Source organism: Physeter macrocephalus, chromosome 4 (assembly GCF_002837175.3).
Source record: "Physeter macrocephalus isolate SW-GA chromosome 4, ASM283717v5, whole genome shotgun sequence".
Lineage (NCBI taxonomy): Eukaryota > Metazoa > Chordata > Mammalia > Artiodactyla > Physeteridae > Physeter > Physeter macrocephalus.
In genome coordinates this window covers 48,954,116-48,966,455 of record NC_041217.1, presented here as the reverse complement: position 1 = coordinate 48,966,455, position 12,340 = coordinate 48,954,116, and the positions used below count along the sequence as shown (strand labels likewise).

General features: G+C 36.7%; 1 protein-coding gene across 7 annotated transcripts in view; it reads right to left on the bottom strand.

The window, feature by feature from the left end:
• RASAL2 (RAS protein activator like 2) overlaps window positions 1–12,340 on the bottom strand; it is a 382,125-nt gene that overhangs the window by 32,242 nt on the left and 337,543 nt on the right. For all 7 annotated transcript variants that reach the window (XM_028488596.2, XM_007105300.4, XM_007105301.4 and 4 more), the window contains 4 exons: window positions 8,461–8,614; window positions 6,431–6,529; window positions 4,982–5,536; window positions 2,353–2,497 (listed from right to left, as the gene is read on the bottom strand). In XM_028488596.2, coding sequence (XP_028344397.1) covers window positions 2,353–2,497; window positions 4,982–5,536; window positions 6,431–6,529; window positions 8,461–8,614 — 953 coding nt within the window. The remainder of the gene's footprint in view (window positions 1–2,352; window positions 2,498–4,981; window positions 5,537–6,430; window positions 6,530–8,460; window positions 8,615–12,340) is intronic.

Here is a 12,340-nt window from a genome sequence, read left to right as displayed (position 1 = left end):
AGAAAAAATTTACTTCTCCAAAGTAGGAATTAACTGCTTCTACAGTGAGTCCAGCATAGGTAAACACAACGGTCCTGTTTCTTGAGCAGTCATTCACTTTTTAGCCTGTGCAACCTGGTTCCTGTGCTCCTGAGAGCAGTCCCAGCCATCACGAGTCATCAAAATGCAATAGCCATGTTTTCTCTTTAATCTTTACTTTCCTCAATCTCTGACTCTATTTATACTTTTTTCCTCTTGGTGTCTAAGACACAGTACTTTCCTGATTTTCTTCCTTTTTTTTGCATGTGTGCATGCATGCTTCCTCTCTCTTTGACCAGTTCTCTGATTCCTCTGCTTCCTTCTACACCATAAACCAGGTACATTGTTAGATCTGTCTTTGGCCCTATTCTCTTCCTGCTCCTGTAATCTTGTAGTTTCATTGATTCCTCCACATGGGTAACTTAGTCCTAAATTTTCACCAGCCAGCTAGACAGATGTCTTGGGATTTCCTACCTAGAACCCCTGGGATTTCCTACTTGAACTTCAAGTTGAATACATGTGAAGTGAAAATATCATTTCTCATTCTTTCAAGGCTACTACTTTTATGTTCTCTTTCTGTTAAGAATCTCATCATCCTTCTTGTCACTCACGAAGGCCCCAAATTCACTGTAATATTTGATCTCCTCCTCCACCACGCCCCGCCCCATTCCCACAAACTGAAAAGTTGCCAAGTCCTATTAGCTCAACTTCTTTAATATTTCTTAGATCCAACTTTTCTCTTACTCTTGGCGATTACCTCATTCACAGTCTTGTTATTTCTTGCCTTCCTTATTATAATGGCTTCTTAACTGGTCTCCGCATTCAGTTGCTTTCTTCACCAACCCATTTAAATCACTCTGTTAAATTGATTCTATTAAAAACACCCTGCTCAAAACTTCCAGTTGTTCACCAATGATTACTGTAAAATCTACACTCCTCAGCCAGGCAGTCAAGGCCCTCAACTAATTGGTTCTAATTATTTGTCTAATCATTTTTGTTGTTGTTGACTTGTCTTTCTCACTTTATTTTCCAGCTAACTGGCTATATTCCAAACATGCCTGGTTCTCTGGTACCTCGATACCTTTTTGTTCATGAGGTTCTTTCCCCTATGTTAATTCCTGCCATTTCCCTTGTCCAATCTCTGCTTTTATAAACCTTGCTAAACTTCGAGCTACACACACATCATAAATGTCACAAGGGAAATTTTATAATTCCATCAGGTATAATCCATTTCTTTAATTATTTGAAAAGGCACAGGATTCTCTTCCTCTTTTTGGTTATAGGGATATCCTTATCTTTCTTATCTATCTATATTGTAAGCACCCTAAGGGCAAACATTTATCCATTCATTCATACCTTATTGTCTATTCTTGATAGTCTCATGTGACTGCTGCACTTGAAATTTGGCTACTGCAAACTGAATGTGTAATAAATATAAAATGCACACAATTTCAAGAGTTAGAATGAAAAAAGTAAAATACTTCATTAATAATTCTTATATTGATAACATGTTAAATAATTTTTGGATATATTGGGTTAAATAAAATGTTATCAAAATTAAATTTACCTGTTTCTCTTTACCGTTTTTACACTGTGACTACTAGAAAATTTAAATTACTCACATGTGACTCACATTATGTTTCTTTAGGATGGTGCTGCTCCACATTCTGTGTGAAGTACTGGGGATATGGGGATAAAAAAAATGACACTGTTCTTCAAGGAACTCATGTCTACTTTATCAGAATGTATATCAAAGTGCCAAGCACAGTGCCTTACTCTAGTGGTTAACACCTGAATTTCACGACCAAATATGGAGCTGCAAGTGGGTGGCCTAGTCATTAAGAACTACTGATCGGACAAAGATTAGTTGTGAAAAATTCTGTAGGTCTGAAAGGCAGAAATTGGGAGTTGTGGGAATTGGCAGGAGTTTCTCCATTTTTGATGCATAATAACAAATGCTAACACTTTCAAGACTTAGGTAATGTATTTATATCATGATATAAATACCCATCACTTTGGGGGAAACAGGTCAACTAGAAATTATATCTCATTACTAACATTACTGTGTATCTCAGAATCTCAGGGACTTGAGGGCATGGGGGTAGCTGCCTATGCTGATGAGTTCTCTCTTTTGGTACACAGTGTAAGAAATCAATCTGCTGTTCCTCCCCTGCTGAGTATTGCAGAGACTTCTTACAGCTGAAACTCCAACTTTAACACTTTAATCAGCTAGAACCAGATAACATGCAGAATTTGAGTTCCATTTGGTTGTTTCATGAGAGTCTCAAAATCAAAAGGGAAAGAAAAGAAAACAGATGTTTTTCTTCTCCATACCCAATGCATCATGAAGATACTGTTGTCCCACCAACTTGAGGTATTCCTCAATGGATTTGGTGGCAATGGTGTTCTCTCTGAAGATCAAGACATCATGCTCTCCACAACGATCCACCTCAGACATCACCAAGTCGGTCAGAAAATCCTGGTAGAATAATGTTCAGTCAGGCAGAAAGCAACTGAATAAATAATATACATTAGGAGAGACTGATGAAATATCAAACATTCTGGGAACGCTGCTTTAAAACTAAAGCTACCAGATTCATTTGAAAGAAAAAAGTCAGGATAAAATTTTAGGTGTCACCAATCCTAAATTAAAAATTTCTTCAAAGGTTTTTCATCGCACTTTTGATATAGACTGTAGTTCTGAATGTGGCCTGCAAGTCTCTATATTTTCTGGTTTCTGTCTATCTTCCCAGCCTCATCTCATACCATTCTCTCTGTATTGTGCTCCAGTCTCAAGAGCCTTTTTTTTTTTGTAGGTCCTTGAATATATCAAGCCCTTTCTAACACACAATGTTGTCTATTCACCACAGAGCTTTCTGCAAATGCTGTTCTCAGTTATGCTTCACTCCCACCCTGCTCTGCCCTCACTGCTATGGAGTTAATTCCTCAGATCCTTTGGATTTTAGTTTGCACATCTTTCCTCAGTGAAGCCTTCTCTTACCAACACTGCCCCTGAACTCCATTAGTCAGGTCCCCTTAATCCACATTCTCACAGCACCATATAACTTTTAAAAAATCTGCACTTTTCACAGTAATCACACATTTCTGTAATTATCTGATTAACATCTGTTTTCCCCAGAAGACTATGAGTCCCATGAGACCAAAGACAGTGTCTATTTTTATTCACCTCTATTATTTCCAGCATTTAACAGCTTCTGACATATATTAGGCATTCAATATATAATGGTTACAAATTGGTCTATAGTATCAACATGAAATTTCTTGAATTAAACATCTGAACTCATTTTCTAGGCTGATTATATTTGTTTGTATGTATGTATGTATCCCCATCCATCCATCCATACATCCATCCATCCATCCATCCATCGCGAAGGAAGGCATAAGGAGAAATAAAGCCCTTAAGAAATAACTGCTTCATTTCTCAACAGTCTAAGGAACTTGATTTAAAGTTCATTGTTTACTGTTGTTCAATTTGAAATGTGATAACATCCTGTATTTTGAATGTTATATATTCACTGGATATTTCAAAGTCTCCAAAATCAAAAACAGAGGGAATATGTTGATTTACTTTTATTTTAAAATTAAGCATTTTAAACATGAATGGGATTTATTCCAGGGTAGATCAACACTGTAAAAGAGTCGTAGACTTAGGAGCCACTACTAAAACTCTTGTGCTAAGGGTCAGGAAGAAACTTGGGGGTGATGGTAACATTCTGTATCTTGATTGCTGTGGTTTCGATGGGTGCATAATCTGTCAAAACTCACTGAATTTTTCACTTTAAATGGGTATAGTTTATGATATGTAAATTGTACCTCAATAAAGCTGTTAAAAAATCCTACATACATCTTTGAACCTTGAGCAAATGAAGAACAGAAAAAACATATCCATACAATTTCAAAGATGAGACTCAAAATTTCAATGACACCTTTTTTAACACCAGAAAGCTCAAAATTATTATTAGTAAATTCAACCACCAAAATGATAATCAGTAGGAAGGCAGTTAAATAAGGGACTAAATATTGAATATTTGATATATTCTGATTTGTATCAAGAAATTTAAAAAACCCTTTATTGTTCAGTTCTACATAAATTATTCTAGCTATGAACTCCTCTAGATCTAAAATACAATTTTACCATGACCAATTTGCATATAATATAATGGAGACTTAGCCTAGTTAAGTGAATATGCCTCACAGAGGTGATAATTACCACAGTTCAGGCTGATCAAAGACTCTATCAATTGTTACATCTGAAACTAACATACTGTAAATCAACTATACTCCAATAAAAATTTTAAAAAAAGATTCTATCATTTGTTTAGTGTTCTTTATACAATTAGTATATTTCTCTCTTTTATCTTCCTGAACTTTTACTTCTATCCAGCATGAATTGAGATAAGGTTATCATGAGACAGCTAACAATTAAATAACATCCCTTGGTATTTTAATTCCAAATTTAGATGTTACTCTCATGAAGACTCTTGTTAATGACCAGCATGCTTCTGGAATACCTCCTTCTGTGACTAGCTGGGTACAGTCATGAATCAATCTTAATTTAAAATATAGTGAGGAATAAAACCATCATACAACACACTCCAGAATTAAAGAAAAATAATCTTGAACATATTGTGGGATTATCCACCAATCCTACCATTTATTTTGTCAGACAATAAAGAGCTAGCTGCAGTATCTCTATTTCATGCAAATAAACTTTAAATAAATACTTGTTAGTCTCCATTTTACTTCTTTACTTTTATAATCTCCACTAATAAGTGGATCTAAGAACCACTAATAGGTTTCCTTCCTAATTCTTCTTTTTTTTTTTTTTTGACCAATAGCAAAGCATATATCTCTAATTTGAATCTCCACAGTAAACGTGTTTGTTTCTTCATAAAAGGTAGGGAAGAGATTTTGGGTAATGCAACCCTCCTTTTCCACTTACCTTGGCTCTGCCAGTACTTTGAAGAATGTGCACTAAGGCACAGGCCAGCTCTTCTTTATTTCTCACACTAATTACTGGTTCAAGAACAGAACACAACATGGTGTAGTTGCTGGTGACAAATTCTGCAAACTCTTTGTATTGCTCCATAGGCAGAATGGTGATAGTTTGGAAACGTGATTTAATCCGAATAGAAGGTCCTCCTGTCTTTCCTTTGTTGGGTGTAGGTGTACTCACTGGGTACCACTTTTCTACAAACTGGCGACCAGTCACACTGGCAGTGGGGATATTGACTAGCCCTACATAATTATTCTTATCTTTTTTCTTCTTTTTTTCCACATCTTTATAAATGTGAACTGTGATGCTATGAAGAGGTGGAAGGCTGTAGAACTCAAAATGTTCACCCCAGAAAATATTGTCTGCTTTGGTCTTGCTGGTTGTACGAGCAAAGAGGGTATCATCAAGGCACAGTTCACAGAAATATTTCTTTTTAGGGGCAAGGTCCTTGGCTTCAATAATCCATAAACGGAGAACGTTTTCAGCTCGTCTGCAATTGTCCTATAAAGAAGTAACAAAGTTTTGTTTGAGAGTTGAAATCCCAGAAAGACAACATTTTCCTCTTAAAGTAGGTGATGCTATGTGCTTCATTAAGGGCAGTCAAAAAATAATGAAGGGGATTGCTAACTCATTGTTCAAGATAATAGCAAACTCTTAGAGAGCCATATACATTCTATTTTACTTGGGTTAAAAAAATATCATCCTGTAAGTTCTCATACAGCCAGTCTTTTGGCAACTGAATTAGCTTTCTGCAAATAAAATAGAGATAAGTAAGTAATTAAGAAACTTGTGTTCTAGTCCCATTTCTGTCTTGTACTAGCTTCTCACTTGGTCAAGTGACTTAACTTCTCTGAGTCCTCTTATCTAGGGGTCCCCAACCCCCAGGCCATGGACTGGTACCGGTCTGTGGCCCGTTAGGAGCTGGGCCGCACAGCAGGATGTGAGCCAGTGGGTGAGCGAGCAAAGCTTCCTCTGTATTTACAGCCGCTCCCCATTGCTCACACGACAGCCTGAGCTCCGCCTCCTATCAGCATTATGGTGAGTTGTATAATTATTTCACTATATATTACAATGTAATAATAATAGAAATACAGTACACAATAAATGTAACGCACTTGAATCATCCCAAACCCCCCCCGGCCCCCCGCCATCCGTGGAAAAATTGTCTTCCATGAGACTGGTCCCTGGTGCCAAAAAGGTTGGGGACCGCTGCTCTTATCCACACTGGTAAAATCATGATACTATCTGTAATAAGATTATGTTGACCATAAAAGGACAAAATGTATATGTGTTTAAAAGTTCTATAAAATTTAAGGTATTATTACTCTATTTACCTTCAATCAACTTACTGCTTATAGACTTATATATTTTTTGGACATTCAAAGCCACTATTACCTTATTTGGTTGAACTGTCCTACGAAGGTTTTCCATCCACTTATCTCTCTCTGAAGCAGAGTTACAGCTGAAGCATTTACTTCCACTTAAGTAGGTAACCTTCAACATGAAGATTAGAGATAAGAAAAAGGAAATGCAGGGCTTGGGGGTCTCTATCTTCCTAGTTGTATCATTAAAGAGTTAGAGATATGCTATGAACCCATATTATACTACATGGTAACCAAAATGATATTTGTTGGTTTTATGATTTCTATATGTACATCTACATCACTTTTTGCTTTGTTATCTAGTTAGCATCTACTAGAATGCAGGTATGAAGACAAAGGCCATTGAGAATTCAGCTCAGGAACCTAAAACTGGCCTACGGTTTAGAAAGAACAAAACTAAAAACCTTTAATTAAACTTAAACCTTTAAAAATGACCTGCAAATAAATATGCTCAATTCTGAGTTAATAAAAAAAACTAAAAAGGGAAGAAGGTCTCTAAAACAGCTTATTTCTTGGGACTGCCTTCATTATAATGTTACAGAAGGCTACTACATGAAACTGAAAAGAGTTACCAGTATTGAATTACTTTGGAACCCACTTCTCTTCTACTAGGCAACCAGTCTGACTGCCAATCATTTAATTAGGTTAGCCTGACGATTATTATCAATGTCCTTTAAAAATGAAGCATGTTGTCTCTATGCCTAGAATCTAACACCTGGCTGGGCATACAATCCGTTGAACTGAGTTCTACAAATATGGCAAAGTTCAAGTGACTGTTATACAAAAGAACACCAATAAATGACCTGTCCAAATTGCTAAAGTGGCTCACATATTAACTCAATCTCAGATTATAACCTAGTGAATCAGATCAGATGTTACATTCTGTCTAATATGGTAGCTATTAACCACACGTGGCTAGTGAGCACCTGAAATACTAGTCCAAACTGAGATGTGCTATAAGTGTAAAATATACATCAGATTTTGAAGATTCAGTTTTTAAAAAAAGAATGTAGAAAGTTTCATTGATAATTTTTAGTTCCATGTTAGAAGTGGTAACATTTGGGTTTAATAAAATTTAAAATTACACCTGTGGCTTGCACTGTATTTCTGTTGGATAGTGCAGGTCCATAAGAAAAGGTATATAACATCTTTCAACTTCTACAATATCTAACATAGGACTCATCACTAATAACTTTTAAAGTTTGTGTTCATTAATTAAATCATAACCCTAACAAGTATATGGATGGTTTTGAAATTAAATTTGCAAATGGCCAATTGTGTACATTTACTTTGGGAGGGGGAAATTACCTTGTAAAAGGTGATGATGATAATTTTCTGGTGAAGGGCAATTTGTTCACTGAAGAAATTAGGCACCTGCAATGTGCCAGGGACTGGGCTAAGTGCTGGGGAGTACAAAGATAAATAAGACATGGTCCCAGATCTTGAACTGCCCATGTTTTAGTTAGAAAAATTATGGTTTTAGTCAATTTCCTCAAAAGGATCATTAAAATTGGGGGGTTTGGCTTTCAGGAGAAAAATAGTAACATATTGTGTGATATCTTTATCAATACTAAAAAATTAAAATACTAACAATAAGTTATTAATCTTGTGACCTCTGCTGAGAATGCACTAAGAACCCATTTATTTATTTATTTTTTAAAAATTGGGGTATAGTTGTTTTACAATGTTGTGTTAGTTTCTGCTGTACAGCGAAGTGAATCAGCTATATGTATACATATATCCTCTCTTTTTTGGATTTTCTTCCCATTTAGGTCACCACAGAGCACTGAGTAGAAGAACTCATTTATTTTGAAAGCAGACAAGCCCAAAAGGAATGAGAAGCCATCATTAATAACTTTAATCACCAACATAATCAGATTAACAGATTTCCAATTTTTCCCCTGTAAGTAGGCAATTTTCAGCAACTGAAAACCAGTTAAGATGATAAAATCATCAAAACTATAGTAATGTGATCATAATAATACTGGATAGAAAAATCTCTTTGTTGTCTAACTACTCTTCCTTTTTCCTACACTTTTCTACCTCAAAGCAGAAGTCTTGTCCAAGGATGCTGCTATGGAGTGGTTTCACTGATACGGGCTCCCCTCTACCAAGATCCAGACATTCCACTGCACTGCATGGGCTCAGCAGGGATTCATGGGAACGTGACTCTTTTAGTTTAGGCAGCCCACGAGACCTAAAAGTAGAAAAAGATATTTATGGTAGTGTAACTACTTGGCCAACAAGAAAATAAAGGTCAAACGCAATGGAGGCTTAACCAAATGTATAAATGCCTAAGAGGAAAATAAATGAGCAAATTAACAGTTAATCTGTAACAGTAATAATAGGACCATATTCATGTGGCACAGATAAACCACATACATATTTGTGTCTGTGTGTACACACTTCCTTTTTTCAACAAAACATAAAAATGTACTATAATTTTACTAGTCTCAAGGGAGCTTGAAGCTCCACCACAGACATTGTTTTTATCCTCATTCCTGTGTTGGAGATGGAGAAATATATATCATCTAAGGTTATCTTATACATTTTTTTATGCAAAGGTGTTATCAAAAGACATATCGTTTCTTTTTCTTTTTTTTTTCCATGCTATAGCTTTATCCTCTACTATCAGTGACAGAATAGCAGTGACTGAACCCTCATTCTGTTTCCTTCTGCTTTGGCAGAATAAACATACATACACAAACCCAGAATCAAAGCCAAACTTTTCAGCACAAGACCCTGCTTTTCCAAAGGTCTGATTTCCATCTCTATATGGAATTCTTCTCTAGCAAGCTTTTGGTTCTATCTATGCTTTACTGTACAAATATAGATAAAGAGTAAAATGCCTTGAAGAAACTTCCCACCCTCAAAAGAAATGTTCAAACTAGAAGAATAGACCTTTGCCAACACCGTTCAGGCATTCTGGTTGATTCTGTCCCCTAGTTGTTTAAAAAGGAATGTGGAGAAGCATGACTCTTGTCACTACAGGAGCTAGTACTTCACTGCCTTCCCCTTGGAAGAATCAATGAAGCCAAACAATATAAAACACAATATTCTTGAATCCAGAACTGGGTAGCTATGCAGTTTTACTCAATAATTATAGTATTTATTGACTGAAACACCCGGAGTTAAATACATATACTTCAAGCAGAAGTACCTAGTAATAGGGATAAAAAGAAATGCCTTGTGGAAAGACATTTGTTTTTGTAAAACACATTAAATAAACAGCTTCATTCATTTCCTTGAAATAACCATGTTAACTTAAAAAGGAACCAAAATACTTAATGCCAGAGTAGCTTTCAGCTAAATTATAAAGTAATGAGATATAGGAAACTAGCATGAAAGGCTGCTCTTTCCCTTCTGTGCCCATTCTAACACTGTTTAATCAAACTCCATACAGTAAAAAACATCTTAAGCAATAGGACCTTAGTCCATTCTTCTTTCCACACACAAAAATGTGTGTTCTGATGTTCAGAAATCTTTTTACGGTCAAAAAGTCAATAATTATATTTACCATTGATAATACAAAGGATGCACAAAAGCCACCTCATGTTTTGTACCTAAAAATATAACAATGTAATGGCTCCACATTTATTTCCTTTTGTTCTACTGGATAAGACAATGACATGTTATATACTGTCAACAGAGCATATCAACTATAAATAACTAAATGCAAAAACAAATTTTAATGTAATTACCATACAACCTTTCCCAATATGCTTCATAGGAAGCCTGGTTGAGGCAACAGGATACTGTAATCTTTTCTAAACACATATGAAACAGCAGTTCCAGCCCGTTTTTCCCAGGAGGAGTTGCTTGTAGGGGAAAAGGCTATCCTGCTCTGGGAGTGAGCCTCTCAACAGGGAAGATGAAAGCATATTTAAAATAGGAGGTACAAAATAAGGCTTACTTTTATGTTTTAAATTCTTTAGGAAAATATTCTAAAACATAATTTTATCTCAAACCAAATAAATGTCTACCTACATGAAGCAACTGTACAGCCATCTTGCAGTGCACCCCCAAATCATAGCGGTGCCACATGTCACGGTACAGCAAATCACTTTCTGAACTACATCTCAGAAAACAACTCTGTGTTTAGAAGACAAGAACCAATAGAAGATGGTTTCCCCTGCTGCCTTCGGTTACTGATAACATCGCTAGATAAATGTTTTCCAAGTGTAATTTCAAGTCTTCAGTAGAAGCAGAACAGAAACACATATAACAAAACATGAAGTCATCTTCCAAATAGGCTGCAGGACAGGTAATATTCTTCTTCTCTTCCTCAGGCTGCATCCAGCCCCTCAGGTAACACAAACAAGGTTTCTGGGCTCTAGGCTGGGCCTGTTGCCATGGTGCTACACCTATAAAGAGATTAGAGCCAAAGGCAGCTGGGAGAAGCTGCAGCTTGAAGGACTCAAGGAGCATGCTCCGCAAATGTGACCATTTTAAGACAGAAAGGAAGGAATGGCGAGGCTCCACCCATTTCCATGAACAATTTCGGAGCCAAAAGCTGTAGGAAAAAAACTGAGGCAACTCTGGGGGTGTAGGAGAATCTCTTAACTGTGCTAGAGAACGAAGCTGCGAAGCTTTAGATGTTTCCTAGATGATCCCCAGCCCGCTACTAAAAGGTATTTGCCACATCCCACCTTGCAAGTACAACCTTTCTCTCACATCCGTTTTATTTCCTTTGTAGTGTTTACCCTAGTTTAATGTTTCTAGGTATTATTTTCATTAACTTATCTGAGTTACTTTTTTTTTTTTCTTTCGGAGAGAGTTGGATAATTTTCTTTATTCACTGTATTTCCAGTGCTGAACAAATGTCATTTTGATACTCAGGTTTAACTTCCAAATACAGCCATAAACAGATATCACAACAAAGCCACCTGGAATTCAAATTCAAAATTCTTCCTGGTTATAGAAATTTCAGCTGTTAATATATATAGTTCAGGGTCTCCTATTGTTCAGCATTTATGTATGTTTGTGTGTATATACACACCGACGCCCATGAACTGAATAACAAAGTTGCTAATATGTGCAACATTGCTAATGAATAAATAAGCAAGCCCTTCCTGTATTGGGCAGAAAGTGTCTTGGAGAAGACAGAAGTAATTCCCAGAGAAGAAGGATTACAGTAAACAGGAAGATCAAGCAGCCTGGGAGTGGCAGCGGTGGGGAAATATTTCTATATAATAGCATTAGTAAGCCCAAGTCCCCTCTAATCATGTTTACCTCCTCCTGTACCTTCCTATGAGTTGATTTTTCTTAGATCTGCTAATTAGAGTTTTAGCAGCTCTGTATGGCACTACAGTTTACTTCTCTAATGGAAAGCAGAAAGTGGATTTATTGAGAGAAAAATAGGAGTTTAAAACGTTTCCCAGTCCAATCTGACAATGGCCATCAAGGAACCTAACCTCAAAAGTGGACGTTGTGAAACCAGAACTACTGGTTCTCTTCCCGACCCCTGCACCCCTACTCCCCAACCCCCATCATCCCAAACACCATGTAATAATTCAGGGCTCAATGTGATAGGTAAGGGTTAAAAATCTAATTGCTTTGCTGATGAAGATTACCTGCTGCTTCTGACCTATTTAAGAGAGAAACTACAAAGGCAGGAATAGCTTTCTATTACCCACTACAGTGAATTAATATTATATTGCTTTAACCCACATCACTATCTGAAATCAATCTTAAAAGACAAAAGTGAAGGGGTTGGGCGTGAGAAGCCAACACACACGCACCACTGGATTCACTGAAAAAAAAGAGTCAAAGAACTCTGATTAGTGCAATGTTAAGTAAAACAGCTGGATTTTTCCCAGCTCAACCATCCAATTTTTTTTTTTTTTTTTTTGCGGTAGGTACGCGGGCCTTTCACTGTCGTGGCCCCCCCCGTTGCGGGGCACAGGCTCCGGGCGCGCAGGCC